Source organism: Acanthochromis polyacanthus, chromosome 11, assembly GCF_021347895.1.
Source record: "Acanthochromis polyacanthus isolate Apoly-LR-REF ecotype Palm Island chromosome 11, KAUST_Apoly_ChrSc, whole genome shotgun sequence".
Taxonomy (NCBI): domain Eukaryota; kingdom Metazoa; phylum Chordata; class Actinopteri; family Pomacentridae; genus Acanthochromis; species Acanthochromis polyacanthus.
Window position 1 is genome coordinate 401,199 of NC_067123.1, and position 21,165 is coordinate 422,363.

Sequence of the window (21,165 nt, forward strand, 5' to 3'; positions counted from 1 at the left end):
CTCCATTTTTAACATTTCTGTTTTCCACCAAAAATGTTCAAAGATTTCCCAAAAATGAAAATGTGACAGCAGAAGTTTCACTGAAACTATAAACGGGTTCATTTGACCTGCAGGACGACAGCGAGGTTAAACCTGATATTTTATGGTTTTATTTTTTTAAAGGTTTCAGTAAAACGATGCTCCTGGAACATTTCATCCAATAAAGACGCCACAAAACTCAGATTTTATTGCAACATTTTATTGATGTCTCCAGTACTAATGAGCACATTTCTGATTTTGGACCCAAAAAATAAAATAAGAAAAGGTAAAAGAAAGAGACCGTATAAAAGAAAAGTGAGCAGAGAGCTGATCAGCAGACGTTTCCTGGTTCTCTACAGATGATCGTTCAGATGGAACCACCACCATCCATGGAATGTTTAACACTCGGGAATGTGCGCTTTAAGGGAAGCAGATGGAGTTTAAAGTGTTCAACATCATCTAGATGAGCTGCATGGCCACTGGTTTTACTCCTATTTATTATTTATCTTTATTTATCCTCGATGAACGCTGACGTGTTTGGAGCTGACGTGGAGGCCGCCATCAGGCCGTCTGATCTTCAGGAACAGGAACGTTGTTGCTTCAGTGGATTAACGGAGCGATCGGCAGCAAAGCCTCCTGACCAGGAAGAGGAGAAACCAGAAGCATCCTGAAGACGAGGAGCCTGATTGGCTGCAGAGCTCGTGTTGTTGGCTAACCTACCGGCTAAATTTAGCTTAGCATTATCCAGAGATACAAACACGGAGCGTCCCGGCTGTTGGCAAAACTCATGAATGTTTTGGAAAAGTGCTCACAGGGGGAACCAATTAGAATGACAAAGCTGCTCCCTGCTGATTGGCTGGAGGATCTGCTCCAGATAAAGCGAGCAGTCCTCTCATTGGCTGACGGGAGGGACAGCTGACGCTGTGATTGGCTGACAGGGAGGAAGGGGAGGAGACAGAGCTGATGAGGTCTCAGTCTACAGTGAGTTAGCTGGTGGGAGGGGCGGGGGGTGGTGAGGAGGGGCGGCCATCTTAACTCGTCGCCCCCGTCTACCCGGCGATCTCTGTTGCTGTGGTAACGAGCTTCTTTCCATCCCAGACGGTCTTGAACTGCTCAGGAACCGGGATCTCCGTCTAAGAAACACAAAGCAGCTCCGGTTACACGGAAAGTTTTCTGCTTAAAACTTATTTTAACTCTGACAACCTGTGAAAAAATACAATCTACTAAATCTGATTAAGAAATGGAACACACAAAAACTACCTGAAAGGTTCAAATATGCAGCAAAAACACCCAAAATCAGCAGAAAAGGACCAAAGTCACCATAAAATCAGGTGAAACTGTGACAAAAAAAAAACATGTAAAAGAACCACAAAAATGTGCAGAATTACCCCAGAAAGACACAGAATTACTCCAAAAACAACAAACTGCCCTGAAAAGACTCAAAATGTGTCCAATGTGATAAAACTTGTTCAAAAGGAGCCAACATTTGTCCAGAGTGATGCAGAAATCCTCTAGAATTACTCAAAAAAATGTTCAAACAACTTGAAAAATGCCCCAAATGGTTTTAAATTCTTTAAAATGTGTTCAAAGTGAACATTTTGGATGATTTGGGTCCTGGTGGACCAGAAGTTCCTTAAACAGCTGATGGAGGCACTGAGGTGTGGTAAACTCCATCTACTGATCCAGGTCCACATCCTGACTAGTTTTAGTCCACGCCTGTTCTTTAAATGCGTTAGAATGAGACTCACAAACTCTCCGTCTTTGTTGGGGACCAGGACGTTCATCTCGGAGCTCTTGGCGCTGATGATCTCACAGCTCAGCGAGTCGCTGCTCAGGTAGACGTGGCAACCGTCCGTCTTGTTGATGGAGATGGTTGGAACCTTCCCCATCACCTGGACACGAGACAAAGAGGACAACGGGAGGCGTGTGAAGGGTCTGAGAACATGCTGACCGTGGACTCCACCAGACCCTGAAGGTCTGTGTGGGATCTGGACTCCTCTACACCATCTGGGACATTTCACCTCATTCTGGACAAAATACAGGAATTCTGGATCAGTTTTAGTCATTTTAGACCAATTTTAGTTATTTTTTGATGAGATTTGAATTTTTTAGTCGTTTTGTTTCATTTCAACGGCTGGGAGAAGAACACCAGCGTGATTTACACGTTTTTCCTTTGCAGACAAGAAAAACTATTTGTCATTTTGTATAAATTGAGTCATCGTTGACCAGTTTTGCCATCTTAGACGTGTCCAGACTTTCTGGACTGTTCTTACCACCAACATTTGACACAAGCAGAGTTTGGTACAACCCTGTTTTACCGAGTCGTTTTGGACGTCTGGAGTCATTTCTGAGAAGGTTTCAGTTTTCCAGATCTATCCAACCCACCACCAGGAGATGGTCCGTGTTGTTCAGAACGTTCTCCTGACCAGCTGCAGATTGTGTTGAATCAAACAGAAGCTGAGCAGCTCCATGAACTAAACGTTTAGCAGCAGCAGAGCTGGTTCCTTTCCTCACCTGAACCTTGACGTCCTTACAGTTGATGATCTCTACGATTCCCACCACGTCGTCAAACACCAGACCCATCTTCTTACAGTTGTCTGTGGGACAGAATTCATTCACGTTTAGAGAAAACTCTGATCACATTCTGGACTTATTCAAACGGCAGAGACTTTTCTGGAAGTTAAATTCAGAATTAGACGTTAAAGGTGGAAAACCGAGAACTGAACAACAACCTGTTCATGTAGATTTTTAAATAATGAGTTAATTCACCCATAATTTTTTTAGAATTAATGTTTTAAATATTCAGATTCATCTCCTGACGTCTCTGTTTAACATTAACAGTAGATCTTCATTCATGATGTGGAACAAAATAACCAGAAATAATAATAAACACACAAAAACACCAATAAAATGAAAACCTAAACAAAGCCTGCTGACATCTTTGGTTCTGTTGGGTTTTATGGCTGTTTTTGTAGATTTTCAGTTCAGAATGAGCCTCTTTAACACGTCTAACCACATGTTCTCTGTTTATTCCCTACAGGAGACGCTTCAGTCGCAGCGCAGAAAGAAAAACGTTGAATCGTGTTTGTTTATGTTCTGGAACCAATGAAAACCTGCAGAGTTAGCGGTTAGCGGCTAACGTCTGACAACATCACAGCAACGTTACAGAAGATCTTAGAGACGACTTGTGGAGGGTTTCTGAGAGGATCCGGGTCAGAGTTCTAATGATCTACCTGTAGTGGCGTTTACCTGGCCAGCTCAGTGTGTTCTTACCCACAGTGATGGAGTTGATCTTTCCTTTCACCTGCAGGGTGCTCTTGTTACACTTGAAGGCGTAAACCACCTGCTTGAGCTCCGTGTTCTGGATCACCAGGTCCTGAACTCCCTCCTGGTTCTCCTGCACCACGAAAAACACAAGAAAAAATATGAACCGAAGAGTTTAACCCAGAGAATACAAACCAGAGAATATAAACCAGAGAATACAAACCAGAACATACAGTGCCTATCAAAAGTATTCACCCCCTTTGATGTTTTACCCTTTTATTGCTTTCATAAATCAATCATGGTCAATCAAATTTAGCTTTTATAACAAAAAAATTTATTGGAAAAAACTCTTTAATGTCAAAGTGAAAACAGATTTCTATAAAGTAATGTTAATGAAAGAAAATTATATAAATGAAAATAATTGTTTGCATAATTATTCGCCCCCTTTTTAATTTAATGGTCTAATTCAATAGAGGTCCATCAAATTGTTGCCAATAGTCTCACAATTAGTGAAATGAAGATCACCTGAGTGGTGTGGGTGTGTTTCAAGTGATTGAGTTGTAAAACAGCTGTCTGAAGGGTCCAGAGAGTGGTTGATCAGTATTCCTGGCTACCATTACACCATGAAGACAGAAGAACACTCTAAGCAACTCAGGGAAAGGGTTACTGAGAAGTACAATTCAGGGGATGGCTACAAAAACATTTCCAAGGCACTGAACATCCCCCGGAGTTCAGTGAAATCAATTATCAAGAAATGGAAGGAATATGGCACTTGTGAATCTGCCTAGATCAGGCCGCCCTCGTAAACTGAGTGACCTACAAGTAGGAGACTAGTGAGAGAAGCCACCAAGACCCTACAACTACTCTGAAGGAGTTACAAGCTTCAGCTGCTGAGATGGGAGAGACTGTGCATGTAGCAACTGCTGCCCGGGTTCTTCACCGGTCAAAGCTTTATGGGAGAGTGGCAATGAGAAAGCCACTGTTGAAGAAAAGTCCTATTAGATCTCGACTAGAGTTTGCCAAAAAGCACGTGGAAGACTCCATGGTCAAGTGGAAGAAGATTCTTTGGTCTGATGAGACCAAAATGGAGCTTTTTGGCCATCAGACAAGACGTCATGTTTGGCAGAAACCAAACACTGCACATCACCAAAAACACAGCATCCCCACTGTGAAGCATGGTGGTGGCAGCATCATGCTGTGGGGATGTTTCTCAGCAACTGGACCTGGAAGGCTTGTAAAGATAGAGGGCAGAATGAATGCTGCAAAATACACTGAAATCCTGGGGGACAATCTTTTTCAGTCTGCAAGAGAACTACGTCTTGGAGAAGATTTATTTTCCAGCAAGACAATGATCCAAAACATACTGCAAAAGCTACACAGGAATGGTTAAAAAAGAACCAGGTAAATGTTCTGGAGTGGCCGAGTCAAAGCCCAGACCTCAATCCTATAGAGAATTAGTGGCTGGACTTGAAAAGGGCTGTTCATGCCCGATACCCGCACAACCTGACAGAGCTTGAGCAGTTTTACAAAGAAGAATGGAGCAAAATTGCAGTGGGCAGATGTGCAGACTGACTGAGACCTATCCACACAGACTGACTGCTGTGATTGCAGCCAAAGGTGATCTACTAAATACTGACTTGAAGGGGGTGAATAATTATGCAAACAATTATTTTATTTATATAATTTTCTTTCATTAACATTACTGTATAGAAATCTGTTTTCACTTTGACATTAAAGAGTTTTTTCCAATATTTTTTTTGTTAAAAAAGCTAAATTTTATTGACCATGATTGATTTATGAAAGCAATAAAAGGGTAAAACATCAAAGGGGGTGAATACTTATGATAGGCACTGTAAACCAGAGAATATAAACCAGAATATAAACCAGAGAATATAAACCAGAGCTTCTGAGCTTGAATCAGGACAAACAGTGGAGTTTTTCTAAAAAGGAGCGTCTATAAAATCTACATCTTTATTAAAAGCTTCACTAATAATTCCTGTTCACACAGAGCAACATCTGCTGAGTTTCTCCTTTTTTTGCAAATTCCATGCATTTAAAATGGGACATTCTGAATATTTAGCACATTTAAAATCCTGTTTAATCTGTTTTTGTTCCTCCATAGAAAACAATGTGGGCAGCATCAGTGTTTTTCTACGTTCTTTAGACGTTCAGTTTGAAGAACATTTCTGGTTTCTGCTCATTTTCTAAAAGAAACTACTTTCACGTCTCATAATTTATCTAAAAAGATCCAAAGATTGTACAAAATACCTCAAACGCTTTCACATTTGCCCTGAAACTTTGAGAAACTGACAGAAACTTTTCCAAAATGTCCTGTACACCGCAAATCACGTCCAGAATGATTCAAACCTTTCCAAAAAAAAAGGCAAAATTATTCAAAAATTGTTCAAAATTAATTAGAATTATTCAATTGTCAAAATAACCCAATAATTGCCTCAAATTAAGCATAATCTATAAAAATATTCAAATTGTCCTAAATGAAGCATACTCCATCAAAATAACTCAGTCATTGCCCTAAATGAATTGTTTTTCCCTCCTGAAGCATTTCTTCTCCCAGCGATGACTTTAACAGGAACTTTCCAAACCTACCACTTTCCACTTCTTGCCGTCCAGCTCCAGGACCGGGGGCAGGGTTCGGGTGGGGGGGGCGGCTGCAGCGGGCCGGGCGCTGGGGGAGCTGAAGGGTTTGGGTCCCGTACGAACCGGGGCGCCCTGAGTCCTCAGGTTGGGGTTCTTGTGGGTCTTCTGGTCGTCGCTGACGTGCTTCAGACCTGGACGGGTCAAAAACACCGACATGTTCACCGCATGCTCTGGGTGTCAGTCTGAGAACCAAGACCACTGGACTGTTAGCATTTCACTTTATTATTAGCACTACTGTAGTCATTGTTTATGAGCAGTACTTTATTTATCAGTAATATTTTAGTTTATTTATCAGTAATATTTTAGTTTATTTATTAGTAATATTTTAGTTTATTTATCAGTAATATTTTAGTTTATTTATTAGTAATATTTTAGTCTATTAGTACTATTTTAGTTCATTAGTAATATTTTAGCTTTTATTTATTGGTAGTAATTTAGTTTATTTATTAGTACTGTTTTAGTTTTATTTAGAAGCGGTATTTCAGTACATCGATTATTAGTATTTTAGTTTATTAGTACTATTTTAGTCTTTATTTATTATTAGTATTTTAGCTTTTATTTGTATTTTAGTTTTTAATTATTAGTAGCATTTTAGTTTTTACTCATTAGTACCATTTTAACTTTTATTTGAGCGAATCTGCCAAAAATTATTATTAGAACTGTTCCTGCTGCATTAGAAGGTGAAGTTTTCTACTTTCCCTTCTACAACCAACTACTTTCATGTCTAATAATTTGTCCAAAATAGCTCAAGTCTTTTCATAACTGCCCTGAAACTTGAGAAAATGACAAAACTTCCCCAAATGCCCACAAAGCCGGCGCTTCAGCTCCTACCCTTGGTGATGTCCGATCCTTTGTTGATGGAGGCGAACAGTTCGTTGCGTTTGTCGGCCGTCGAGTCGCCGCCGCCGCTCGGTCCGCTGAGGTCCATGGGAGGAGGAGGAGGTCCAGGAGGAGGAGGAGGAGGACATCCACCAGCCGGAGCGCTGGGAGGAGCTGCAGAGGCCGAAGCAACGGGACCCTGAGGACGGAGCACACCCACAAAACATCAAGAAAACAGAAAAATACACTGTAATAACCTTCATTTAATATATAGAGTCAATAACTGGACGGTTTAAAACCTACAACAAGGACAAAAGGAGAACATTTCCTCGTGTAAAAGTTTAAAATCAAACTTCAGAGCTCCTGGTAAAAGTTAGAATGGCTGCAGCAGCACACAAATGTTCAATCAAAAACAAAAGAAATCACAAAATTAAACCATAATAAAACAATACAAAAAACTAAATTTAACTGAATCAGTTAAGAAAATTAAAATGAGTATCATGTAAAACGTAAATGAATTATATTTAAATAAAACATCACATTAAGCTGAATAACAAAAAATATAAATAAATCAAATTCAAATAAAACAACAAAATTTAATTAAAAAACAGATTTAACCAAAGAAAATAAGAACATTTTAAATAAATCATATTTAAAATTTGAATGTATCATATTTAAATAAAAAGAAATCATATTAAATTGTCTAACAATATTAAAATAAATATAAAATTTAATGAAATCAAAATAAAACATACGAAAAATGGACTAAATTAAATCTAAAACATAATAGAATAACTAAATAAAATAAGAAAATTTAAATAAAACATCACATTAAACTGAAAAACAATTTAAAATATTTGTTGTGACCCCTGAAGGAAAAAGCCGAAAGGAAAAGATAAAAATACACAATTAAATCCTATTAAAATTAAAGACAACATAAAATTGGACAAAATTAAACTGCAAAATTAAAATAAATCTCATTTAAAATTTAAATAAATTATATTTAAATAAAACATCACATTAAACTGAATAACAACAATTAAAACACAAAAAATTAAAACATTTAATTCAATTACATCAAAATTAAATATACAAAAATTGGACGAATCAAATTTAAAACAAAATTTACAAAAAAATTTAAAATAACAATTAAAAAATATATAAAAATTTAATGAAAATAAATTACCTAAAACTAACACTAAATTAAATAACAGAACAGAGATTATTTAAATATCAATAACTACAATTTTATTAATTTTTTAAATTAAAAATCAAAAAAAAGCCTGCTCACAGGGAATTTCATGGATTTATTTTGCAGGTTTATACCTATAGTCAAATATTTCTAGTGATTCTTTATTATATTGTGATTATTTATTATTATTGTGATTATTTACATCAGGTCTAGCCCTCACCTAAATGTAAATATCTTGAGGTAATAATTCTCTAATTGTGGAGATGCTGAACCTTAAAATGTCTTATTGAGGTTTAAAACACAAAAACTCCCACATCTGAAAACACGAATCTTTTAAATTTAGCCGTTCTATCTGACACTAAACCTGCCGGACTAAATCTGAGATCTTCTGTCTGAAGTGAGGGAGAAGTGGCCTGATAATACATAAAATTAATAATAATCTATAGATAAAGGTGTGTCAGGTTAAACTCACGCTCTTGCTCCAGGTCAGCCCGGTGGTGTGGTGCTGCTTGATGTAGTTCTGCAGCTCGGTCCAGATGTTGATGTAGGCCTTCACCCAGTCCACATGCTTCTTATCCCTGCGGGAAACACACTTTTATTCTACGTCTTATTCCTGCAGGAAACACACTTTTATTCTACATCTTATTCCTGCAGGAAACACTCTTTTATTCTACATCTTATTCCTGCAGGAAACACTCTTTTATTCTACATCTTATTCCTGCAGGAAACACTCTTTTGTTCTACATCTTATCCCTGCAAGAAACACACTTTTATTCTACATCTTATTCCTGCAAGAAACACACTTTTATTCTACATCTTATCCCTGCAAGAAACACACTTTTATTCTACATCTTATCCCTGCAGGAAACACACTTTTGTTCTACATCTTATCCCTGCAAGAAACACACTTTTGTTCTACATCTTATCCCTGCAGGAAACACACTTTTGTTCTACATCTTATTCCTGCGGGAAACACACTTTTGTTCTACATCTTATTCCTGCGGGAAACACTCTTATTCTACATCTTATTCCTGCGGGAAACACACTTTTATTCTACATCTTATTCCTGCGGGAAACACTCTTTTATTCTACATCTTATCCCTGCAAGAAACACACTTTTGTTCTACATCTTATCCCTGCAGGAAACACACTTTTGTTCTACATCTTATTCCTGCGGGAAACACACTTTTGTTCTACATCTTATTCCTGCGGGAAACACTCTTATTCTACATCTTATTCCTGCGGGAAACACACTTTTATTCTACATCTTATTCCTGCGGGAAACACTCTTTTATTCTACATCTTATCCCTGCAGGAAACACACTTTTGTTCTACATCTTATCCCTGCAGGAAACACACTTTTGTTCTACATCTTATCCCTGCAGGAAACACACTTTTGTTCTACATCTTATTCCTGCGGGAAACACACTTTTATTCTACATCTTATCCCTGCAGGAAACACACTTTTGTTCTACATCTTATCCCTGCAAGAAACACACTTTTGTTCTACATCTTATTCCTGCGGGAAACACACTTTTGTTCTACATCTTATTCCTGCGGGAAACACACTTTTGTTCTACATCTTATTCCTGCGGGAAACACTCTTATTCTACATCTTATCCCTGCGGGAAACACACTTTTATTCTACATCTTATTCCTGCGGGAAACACTCTTTTATTCTACATCTTATCCCTGCAGGAAACACACTTTTGTTCTACATCTTATTCCTGCGGGAAACACACTTTTGTTCTACATCTTATTCCTGCGGGAAACACACTTTTATTCTACATCTTATCCCTGCAGGAAACACACTTTTGTTCTACATCTTATCCCTGCAAGAAACACACTTTTGTTCTACATCTTATTCCTGCGGGAAACACACTTTTGTTCTACATCTTATTCCTGCGGGAAACACTCTTATTCTACATCTTATCCCTGCGGGAAACACACTTTTATTCTACATCTTATTCCTGCGGGAAACACTCTTTTATTCTACATCTTATCCCTGCAGGAAACACACTTTTGTTCTACATCTTATCCCTGCAAGAAACACACTTTTGTTCTACATCTTATTCCTGCGGGAAACACACTTTTATTCTACATCTTATCCCTGCAGGAAACACACTTTTGTTCTACATCTTATCCCTGCAAGAAACACACTTTTGTTCTACATCTTATTCCTGCGGGAAACACACTTTTATTCTACATCTTATCCCTGCAGGAAACACACTTTTGTTCTACATCTTATTCCTGCGGGAAACACACTTTTGTTCTACATCTTATTCCTGCGGGAAACACTCTTATTCTACATCTTATTCCTGCGGGAAACACACTTTTATTCTACATCTTATTCCTGCAGGAAACACACTTTTGTTCTACATCTTATCCCTGCAAGAAACACACTTTTGTTCTACATCTTATTCCTGCGGGAAACACTCTTATTCTACATCTTATTCCTGCGGGAAACACACTTTTATTCTACATCTTATTCCTGCGGGAAACACACTTTTATTCTACATCTTATTCCTGCGGGAAACACACTTTTATTCTACATCTTATCCCTGCAAGAAACACACTTTTATTCTACATCTTATCCCTGCAGGAAACACTCCTTTATTCTACATCTTATTCCTGCAGGAAACACACTTTTATTCTACATCTTATTCCTGCGGGAAACACACTTTTATTCTACATCTTATCCCTGCAAGAAACACACTTTTATTCTACATCTTATCCCTGCAAGAAACACACTTTTATTCTACATCTTATCCCTGCAGGAAACACTCCTTTATTCTACATCTTATTCCTGCAGGAAACACACTTTTATTCTACATCTTATTCCTGCGGGAAACACACTTTTATTCTACATCTTATCCCTGCAAGAAACACACTTTTATTCTACATCTTATTCCTGCAGGAAACACTCCTTTATTCTACATCTTATTCCTGCAGGAAACACTTTTATTCTACATCTTATCCCTGCAGGAAACGCTCTTTTAGGACTTTTCCTCTTCGTCTTGGTTCTGTTAGAGATGCACCAAACAGAACCAGAGATTAAACCAGAACGACGGATTCTAACTCCACATTTCATTGGCCTCACTCCTCGTGTTCAGACTTATTGTTTTACTCATAAGTACGAGCCAAGTTTCTGTTTTTTTTTTGTTTTTTTTTTAAAGTTTGAGTACAGGAAGTCTCGCTCCGTCACGCTGACTCAGTAAAACCACAGAGTCCGGTCCAAACACTAAATCTGGGTTTTCTTCATTCTTTTCTGTAACCAGCTTTCAGCATTGAGCTGCTGCTGTTCCTGCAGTCATGGACCACCAGGTGGCGCCCTGCAGTTTGGCCTTGGTGAGTTTTTGATGACCAGAATTCATCAGGATTACTCAATAATTGTCCAAAATTCCCCAGAATTGGTCCAAATTACTCAAAAAATCTCCAAAATGAACCACAATTCATCGCAGTTCCTCCGTAAATGACTCCAAATGTGATTGTATTTAACAGGAATCAGAAGATGAAGTGGACTCACTTCTCCTTGTAGTCCTTCAGCACTCTGTTGGTGTAGAACATGGCGGCGTCCTGCATCTCTTTAACGTAGGGACACGGTTTAGGAGCCTGCAGACGGTCACAGACACAAACACGTTTTAAAAACTGTTTTAAATCCACTGCTTAGCTTCAATGTGAGTTCTGTCAGGTTAATCAGTGGAGAGATGATTTTGATGAAAGGTCATGAGTTGCCCAACCAGAAGACGAGCAGTTCAAGGACCATTGGAAAGTCCAACATTAGATTATTTTCAGTTTTCACAGCTTCTGGCTCTGATAAATGAAGTCAGTTTAGTAACTTTATAAAGAGCAGATGCTTTTCAAACCTTCCAGTGGATTAAACTTCACACAAAGACCGTGAACTGAGGGAAACCAACGCCAACATCTACAATATGAACCAAAATTACCCAAAATCTGCTGAAAATTAACCACAATCTGTCAAAATTACTCAATTTTCCAAAATTATCCACAATCCGTCAAAATTAGTCACAAATTGTCTACAATTAACCATAATTTGTCAAAATTACCCCATATTTGCCCAGAAATAATTATATTCCATCATAATTACTCTAAATTCACCAAAATTAACCACAGTCTGTCAAAATTACTTAATATTTGTCCAAAATTAACCATAATTCATTCAAATCACTCAATAACTGTCCAAAATGAACCCTAATAGATGCTGCATCTTGCAAACATCCTTTCAGAACTGGGTAAACAGCCGGTCCAGTCAGAGCCTCAAAGTGGTTTCCTCCAACATGTTTCGGAGGACCAGCAGGGAGCTGAATGAATCCATTGTGTGTCTGGAAAGTTGTCGGATTCTTCTTCACAAAGCAACAAACAAAGGGTTGATGATGTGCAGGAACAGAGGCGCTCTGTGCTGCCGTCCTTCAGGAACTCACCATGGCGACCCAGCCCAGGGCGGGGACGCTCTCGCTGACGGCCGACAGGTGGTTGAACAGCGGCGAGCTGCGGTTCTGCTCACGGAAGCTCTGGACCTGCTGGATGGCTTTGGACACCGGCTGGAGGAGGGACGTCATCACGGTCTGGAGGAGGAAAACCAGGTTCAATTCAAACGCTGCTGGAAGTCAGATTTACATTCAAACGTGCCGTTTTCATTCTGCTTGATGCTTATTTAGCCAAAAGAACTCAACAACATCTGTGATTGATTACTATAAAAGGGTGACTGATTATTACATAATGTGACAGATGATTATATAGTGTGATAGATGACTATGATAAAGTGCTGTGACTCACATCAGAGGGCTTCTGGGAGGTCGAGGCTGTGATCAGAAGTTGTCTCTGGCTGCTGAATCCCTGCTTCACCATTTCTGCCTGGAAGAGAGAAAACAAAGTAAATGTATAAAAGATGTTTTATTCTTCTTCAGTGCAGTGTCTGTCTAAACCCTGGAGCCAGCGTTGGCTCTCCGGCATGGTGACCTACATGTTTCTGGACGTCTCCTCCGATCTGCTGGCTGAGGCTGAGGTACTGAGCCACCGGACCGCCGACGATCTCATCGAAGGCCTCCACGTACGCACACACCGCTGGAAATGTTCAGGGAAACACAGATCCTGAAGCTTTAAAGTCTGACATCCCACTAGTTTAGAAACATGGACCGAAAGCTTCTGCTAGAACTTAAACAGTAAAAGTGACCGGTACTAGTTCTGTTCAACTAAATACTGAACTAATGCTACCAAACCACCTCTACCTAGTGCAGTAAAAGCTCTGACATGGTCCTATAGCGGGCTGTTCTTAGACGTACCTCCTCCAGCAGAACCTCCAGCGCTGCCTCCAGGACCCGACATGGACTCCAGACGGCCCACCGCCACCTCCAGCCGCTGCACCAGACTCACCAACTCTGCCATACCTGTCAGACGGAGAATCACTGAGAGAGCCGCTAACACCAAGACGCTCTAGTAACCGATAGGATCCGAGTTCTGGCCCCCTGGTGGAGCCTTTTAGGACTGCAGCGTGTTGCGTTTAGACTACAGGTCATGTCAAAGCAGAGAGCATTGTGGGAGTTTAGCTAGCAACAGACAACAAAGACTTCTGACACATCCTCAACTCAGGTCTGATTATAATCTGGTGAACAGCATAACAAAGCCATTATTGCTTTAGAAGTCGTGTAGCCATGATTTAAACAATAAATAAATAAACTCACTAAATAAAGCTTTTATTCATTCACATTAACGATTAATTGATTATTGTATATAACACTGCAGACTATCGGTTCAGAAAGAAAAGTATGAAATCTAGCACCCTCTGGTCACTACAGGGTCCTCAGTCTTAATAATAAACAAGAGGCTCCACCTGGTGGCACAATCAGGTATTACAGCTGATTTTTGATACATTTTCTGACATAAGTCTCTGCTCACGTCGATGATTAATCAGTTCCTGGATCTAATAACACTGCTGACTCCGTTCAGAAAACAAACTGCCTCCTTAATTTTAAAAAACTATTCACAACAGAAGTAACCGGATTTATCAACTAATTACAGCTGAGACATTCTAGAAATGCTCACATGTAAGTAATAATTTAGATTCTACAGTTTGAACCTCACAGCAGCCATGAAACCAGGAATTTTTCCAGCATTATATAATCAGCTTCCTGGTTGATCTGTTTTTGCGGTGATGTTTGTCGCTGAGCGTCCCCCTGCTGCTCGTTAAGGGATTGTGTTAAGCTCCTAACGAGCAGCAGCTCATTAAAACCTCGTTGTTCAAACGTCCAAACAAAGCTTCAGAAAAACACCAGAGACTCCATCTCATCCACGGGTCAGTTCAGCTGGAACCAGAAACAGCCGGTGGCGTTTGTCGTCGTGTTTTTGTGTTTTCTGTGAGGTCGGCTGTTCTGATTCTACTTCCTGTTCCTGATCAGGGACTCCGTTACACCTGGGACGCTCCAAGGAGGAAACCCAGATTAAAACGAGCTCAGAGTAACTGCCAAAACCCTGACGTAAAGACGTGTTTGAGGAGACGATCGGCTCCAAACTGGACTCAGTGTTCCATCGTGTGTTTGTCCTTTTTAAGCTGTGATTTTTTTTCCTGTAGTCTTTGTGTCATTTTAAGAGGACAGAAACCAAACAGATCCAGCAGTGTTAGTCATTAGATCCAGACTTCTGGTCCATGCAGCTCATAAAAACACCCTGAAGGACTTCATGTGTCAAAATCCACACGTCTGACTGGAGACGATACGAATTAACGCCTGGAGGGAAGTTATTAATCACATTAAAAATGAATAAAACTCTAAAAAAGGACTGTTCAGAGAGAATATAGAAGTTTTCCTCACATTCTTACAATCACTTTCCAGATGTTTTATCCAGCAGCAGGTTAATTCCTGCACTGACAGAAACACCAAATTAATTTTAATGCACAGATAACTTCTACAGCTGGATTTGACTATAAATCCTTTGGAAAGCATCAGTTCTAAGGAGGCCTGCAGGCTAGAAAAAGCTCAGAATTCCACCTTCAGAGTGGTTGAGTAATCAGAAGAAAGGTGAACAGGCCTGGACCTGCTGAGAATGTAGGTTCTTCCAGCTTCCTGCTGTTTATTCCAAATATTCCTTTAAACAGCTTTGATCCGTTGGAGGACGTCATTAACTCACCTGACATAATCTCCTCAGGTGTATCTAATGTTACATAAGACGTCTGAAACCTGAGCGAGGGTTCATCCTCAGATCCACTAACGAGGAGATAAACAGCCGTCGGCTCACTTTCACTTTAAATCTGGACGTATGCGGTGACCTGAGGACGACGGTTCTGGTTTTAACGGAGGAGTTTATTTAACACTAAAACACGGTTCATCAGTTAGCTCAGAGACTCATCTGGTCACAGAACAGCAGCTTCTGGACCATTTAATAGCACTGGGAAGAAAAGAGACTTTAAACGTTTTCTGACAAATTACACAAAAAAACAAGAAGAGCTCGGACATAACAAAAAGACTGAAAATGACAAAATCAACAAAAAGAGATTGATATGAAAAAATTAGACAAAAAAAGAACAAAAAGACTGAAAATAAAAAATTAACACAAAAAGATTGAAAATGACAAAAATGAGAAAAAGTTTGGATACAACAAAAAAGAACAAAAAGATTGAAAAAGAATGAGATAAAAATAGAATTCAGATTATTCCAAATTCTTAAAAATATTTTAGCATCAAATGTTTATTCAATAAGTTATCATCAGAATAAGGACAGATTTGCTATTTTTGCTCTACACATTAATTATTAGTGGTTTGTATGAATAATGTAAATATTTGTCCTGATATTTAATAAATCCCTTCTGGTGGCTGCAGCAGATCTGTAAATCTGCATTTCTTCACTTTAAAGCATCTAAAGACTTCTGGTCCATGCAGCTCATAAAAACACCCTGATCAAAATCCACACGTCTGACTGGAGACGATACGAATTAACGCCTGGAGGGAGGTTATCAGTCAGACCTACGGCTGGAAATCTGATAGAATATGAAGAAAAGTTTAGAACAGGAGCCTGGAGCTGCAGCAGGTGAGCCGATTAAAAAGATTTAAGAGTTCCAACAGAACTACAGCAAACAGCAGCTCAGCTAAAACGCTTCCACTTTGCTTCTCGTTATAAATTAACGATGAACCAGACCAGGACTCACAGCTGACCTACGTTCCCTCATTTCTACCTGCAGCACTTCCTGGTCTCACCTGAGAGGAAGGAGTGGCCCTGAACAGACGCACTTTAAACACAAACAAACCTTTAAAACTCCTGTAGAAACACTTCCAGGAGTCACCGCTACTACAATGTTTCCTCCCTAAAATCCACCAAAACGAAGCGACCAGATGTTCTGAAGAAGAAACAACTTTCCTCAGACAGGACACCAAATCTGTGAGGAACGCTTCCAACAACAACAAATTAGACATAAAAAAAAAAAAACAACAACACAAAAATCAGACTGAAAAAGGAAAAACAAAACTGAGAAAAACAGCAATGAGACTGAAAATGACAAAAAACAAAAATAAACCAAAAATGACAAAAAATATAAGACAAAAAAAACCCAAAAAGATTTGAAATGACAAAAACAACAAATAAACTGAAAATGACAAAAATGAGACAAAACCAACAACAACTAGACTGAATACAACAACTTTTTTGGGGGGAAAAAATACAACTAAAAAAGATTGAAAATTACAAAAAACAATACAAAAAACAACAGATGGAATCGACAAAATTAGACGACAACAGATTGAAAATTACAAAAAAACAGAAAGATTAAAAATAGACATAAAATACAAAAAACAACAAAGAGACTGGAAATGACAAAAAAAAAAAAAAAAAGAGAAAAACAACAAAAAGCCTGAAAATGAGCAACCCAAGTCTGCAGAGCGTTTAGAACAACAGCTGGTCCTGTTAATAGTCTACACACATTTAACCTGTCAGTAAACCCGTTAACATTCACATGTCTCTACGGATGTCCATCAACGACTAAAAACACATGAATAAACCTCAATTATTCCATTCCAGACAGCAGCAAACTGTTACTGTAAAAACTGGAGAACCACATCTGCAGATGAACACAGCTGGAAATAAATGAAGAAACGCTCTGGACAGCTGCTGACGAGAATTAAACGGGTTTTCAGCTGAAGTTACTGAGAAATGGAGCTACTGACGGCTGGTTTTCAGTTTACTGCATCATTTAGATCAGTATTGCTTCACAGTAAATGAAGAATTAATCCCATTCTGTGGTAAAACCAGCAGAGGAACATTAAATCTGTGAGTTCTGTCTGTTTACTGTCTTCAGAGAGTGTGTGCTTCTTACTGCACTTTATTATATTTAGATTAAAGCAGCTCAAACCGAGCAAATGTTGTTTAAATTTGATCTGCAGGTATTCATAAAGCGTTCAGTCAAATGCATCTGAATTCTCTTCTGCTTCCTCTGCACTCCTCCCAGCTGCTGCAGATCGACTTTTCTGGACGTTTGACAGAAATCAGGCCGGTGCAGTCTGAGGCCTGTCCAGGTCGGAGCTCTGCCCTGCAGCCTTTTCTGCACAATCACTCCTTTAACCGGCTGCAGAGGGAGAAGTAGGCCACCACCGGGACCGGAGAGCTCTGAGCTACTCACCGTCCCGCCCCGGTGCGCTCAGAGTTCCGACAAATCACGTTCGAACCGCCGGTGGTAATGAGATCACCGGGTTCCAATCGGGGATGCTAACGCTAGCCGGCTAGCTAACGGAGCCAGTGGGTGCAGCGCAGAACTCCAAGCAAGTTTATACCCCGGTAGCCTAAAAATCGCGACCTACGAGTCAAACCCTGATTAAATATGAGCAGAGAGCTGCAGTTTGTATTAAATAAAATAAGTTGTTAATAATGATGTTCTGGTGAGAGCCAAAGTGCTTTCAGCGACGACGAAGCATTTTCAGAGGGGTACGAAATATGTCAAAACACCATCAGCAACAATAAGCCACTTAGCTAGCGGAGCCGGTGGGTGTCGCGCAGAACTTCGTGTCCCAAGCAAGCGTATCTCCCGGTAGCTAACAAACCGTCACCGACGACTCAAACCCTGATTAAATATGAGCAACCGAGAGCTGCAGTTTGTATAAAATAAAATATGCCATTAATAATGACGTTCTCGTGTGAGCCAAAGCGGTTTCAGGGATGAGGAAGCACATTTAAGTGAGTACGAGATGTGTCACAACACCATCGGCAACAATAAGTCAGCCAACTAATGGAACTCCTGACAGACGGTTTATTTTAGCTCCGCAGACTGAAACACACCGAGTCAGCCCTCCGGTGTCGGTTATTCGTGTCTGCTTGTTGTTGACTGTCTGCTGTGTGTTCCGGTATTTCCTGGATTTTCCGCTCACACGCCCCTCCTGGTTAGCTAACGCTGCAGAAACACCGAGTTCCAGCATCGCAGCGAGCGAACGTCTGCTGGAGAGCAGAAGTACCGGCGGGCGTTAACGAACAGCCGCTAAAAGCCCGTGTCAGGAGGAGTAATGGTCCAGCAGTCCGGGCTAACCGCCTCCGTTAGCATCACACCGATTTCAATTAATAATAATTTGTGAATGATTCGCGGTGACGAGCACGGAGCGGCGGCGCGCTGCGGTTCTTTTTGTTTTCCTGCTCCCGGTAAACGAGCCGCAAACGTTTCAGCGCATTAAAAGCTCCGCAGCTCACCTGGTCAAGCAGTGATTTGTCCGTTATCTCTCCGGTACCGAGCAGACAGCAGGTCTTCACCGGACTGGCTCCGTTGCTTCTTCCTGGATGAAGGTAAATTTACCCAGCAGCCACCGCGCCGCGTTTCCGCCCTTGTCAACTAATTCCTTTCCCATATAAGGAGCGGAGCGACAGAAAGAGAAGAAGAACTTGAAGAGTCCTTCCTCCAGAATCTGTAGGAACATGTCAGAGAAATTCTACAACTGGAGAAACAAAGAGGAAGAAAGAGGAAGAATCACGAAGCTCCGTCTGTCTGCTATTTATGTTCAGTAAACTTCTGCTCTTCTTCATGTGTGGACACGTCTGGCTGCAGAGTTCCACCAAACAGTCACACCTGCAGAAAGTATGCGCCAAAAATGAACTGAATAAAGTTAATAATCATGCAGCTAAATGATGATTCTGACGACTAAGCAATCTAATGTTTTTGACTGTCTATTAATGAGATAACGTAATCAGAGAGCAGCAGCTTCCGGTTAAGTCCGACAAACATCCTCAAACCCAAAAATAGTCAGTTTTAAACATCAGTATGGCCTTTAAAGGAGGTAAAATGTGTCATTAAGTATCACTATACAGCACTAATGTGCAAAAAACAAACAAAAACACAAACAGCAACGATCCAAATAAATGGACTCACTAATCATCATTATTAGGCTGATGTTCCCTGCCTTTAATAAAATCACCAAACCTATTAAAACATGACTGATATAAAAATATCTGTTGAAAAAAACTCATATGCAGAAGATTCACACACAACAGAGCAAATATGCAAACTAATTAATTTAATGAAGTTAATCATGCAGCTAATGATTCTGATTCTAACAATGCTAATATGCTGAAAAATAAACACAATGCTCAGAGTAAATGTATGAACAATTAAGGATGAACAATTATTATAATCATTATTATCAAGCAATCTAATGGTTTTATCTTTACTAAAATGACCAAATCTACTAAAATAATGGCTCGTACAGAAATATCTGTAAAATAATAATAATAAATTGCAATAATACTTTCTTGGCATAATTGTAATGTAAAAAAACAAACAACTCATATTCACCAGCTGTGCAAAAAAGCAGCGAAATGATTTTTTATTTTTGTCTAATTAATAAGAAAAAACATAATTTTTACGTTAAAAAATTAATAAAATAATAATGCAGTCAGAGAGCAGCAGCTTCTTGTTAAAGATATTCAGATTAAAATGACAAAAGTAGGACTAATTATTCAATAATCATCACATTATGGTGATAAATATAAAATCCTAAAACCTGCAGATCTGACTCTGGAGACACCAGGAGTGTGTTTGTTTGATATAAACTGCAGCAAAAATCAGATTTTATTGTTTTTTAGTGGAAAGGAGATGCAAAAGAACCATGACTGAAATTATGACTCATTTCTGTGGAAATAATCACAAAATGATTTGTTTAAAGTTCAAACCGACATGAAGCAGAGAAAAGAAGCAAAAGTTCACATTAAAAGGACATTAAAAAGAAAAACACCAAGACAACCTGAATTCTGCTGATTTTCTGACTTTCTGCTCGTCGTCCTCCACGGAGAAAAAACTGACGGAGCTCAGCTTCATCAGGACGAACCACACACGGACGATAAAACAATAACAATAAAACAAAATAATCATAAAATAAAATAATAAAGTAAGGAAATAAAATAATAATAAAATAACAAAATAAATAAATAAACAATAATAAAATAATACAATGAAAAAATAAAATAATGAAATAAAATAATAAAATAAAAATAACAAAATATAGAAATAAATAATAATAAAATAATAAAATGAAATAATAATAAAATAATAATGAAATAAAATAATCTGGAGATCTGGACTCGTTCTCTAACTGTGTGAATGGAGCAAATAAAGGTTCCAGTAGTACTATTAGTAGTAGTAGTATTCATGATAGTAGTAGTAGTTGTTGTAGTATTACTAGTAGTAGTCGTAGTAATTATCGAGTAATTTTGACAAATTATGATTAATTTTAGACAATTATATAGTTTTGATAAATTATGGTTAATTTAGGACAAATTATGATTAATTTTGACAAATTTTGGTTCATACTGAACCATAGGCGTCAGTTTAGGTGGGGACGGTGGGGACGTGTCCCCCCCACTTTTTGTCAGGGGTCATTTTGTCTCCAACACATTCAAATTCTTCACATGTAAGCCGTTGTAAACCCAGTTCTTTTCAGCAGTAAAGAAAATTCCGACGCTCCTGAACGCACCATCCGCACTCGGCCGAGAGTTGCACAGACATGCAGCACACCTTCCTGAGGTTAAAAAAACAAACAAACAAAAAACGCGCAGATGCTAAATTTACGCCTGTGCCAAGTGGAAGCTCCGACCAGAGGCGTGCAGGGGCAAAATTTCGGCCCGGGAGAATTAGTACTATAGCGGCCCACAGACCCCTCTACCTGCATGTACTGATAGCTTAACACCTTGAGCCTCCGCCTTTGGTGCTGTGGATGTGAGTTCGAGCCTAGCTTGTGG

General features: G+C 39.2%; 1 protein-coding gene across 1 annotated transcript; it reads right to left on the minus strand.

The window, feature by feature from the left end:
- Positions 1–217: 217 nt before the first annotated feature.
- Positions 218–18,771, minus strand: LOC110971326 (CAP, adenylate cyclase-associated protein 1 (yeast)). Its single transcript, XM_022221675.2, has 13 exons — positions 18,628–18,771; positions 13,255–13,359; positions 12,936–13,036; positions 12,749–12,826; positions 12,394–12,537; positions 11,478–11,563; positions 8,424–8,529; positions 6,772–6,958; positions 5,890–6,071; positions 3,292–3,415; positions 2,533–2,615; positions 1,767–1,910; positions 218–1,151 (listed from the first exon to the last, which is right to left on the minus strand). Exons 2-13 carry the CDS (start codon positions 13,355–13,357, stop codon positions 1,068–1,070), a joined length of 1,422 nt encoding a protein of 473 aa, XP_022077367.1. The 5' UTR covers positions 13,358–13,359; positions 18,628–18,771; the 3' UTR covers positions 218–1,067.
- Between the last annotated feature and the right edge of the window lie 2,394 nt (positions 18,772–21,165).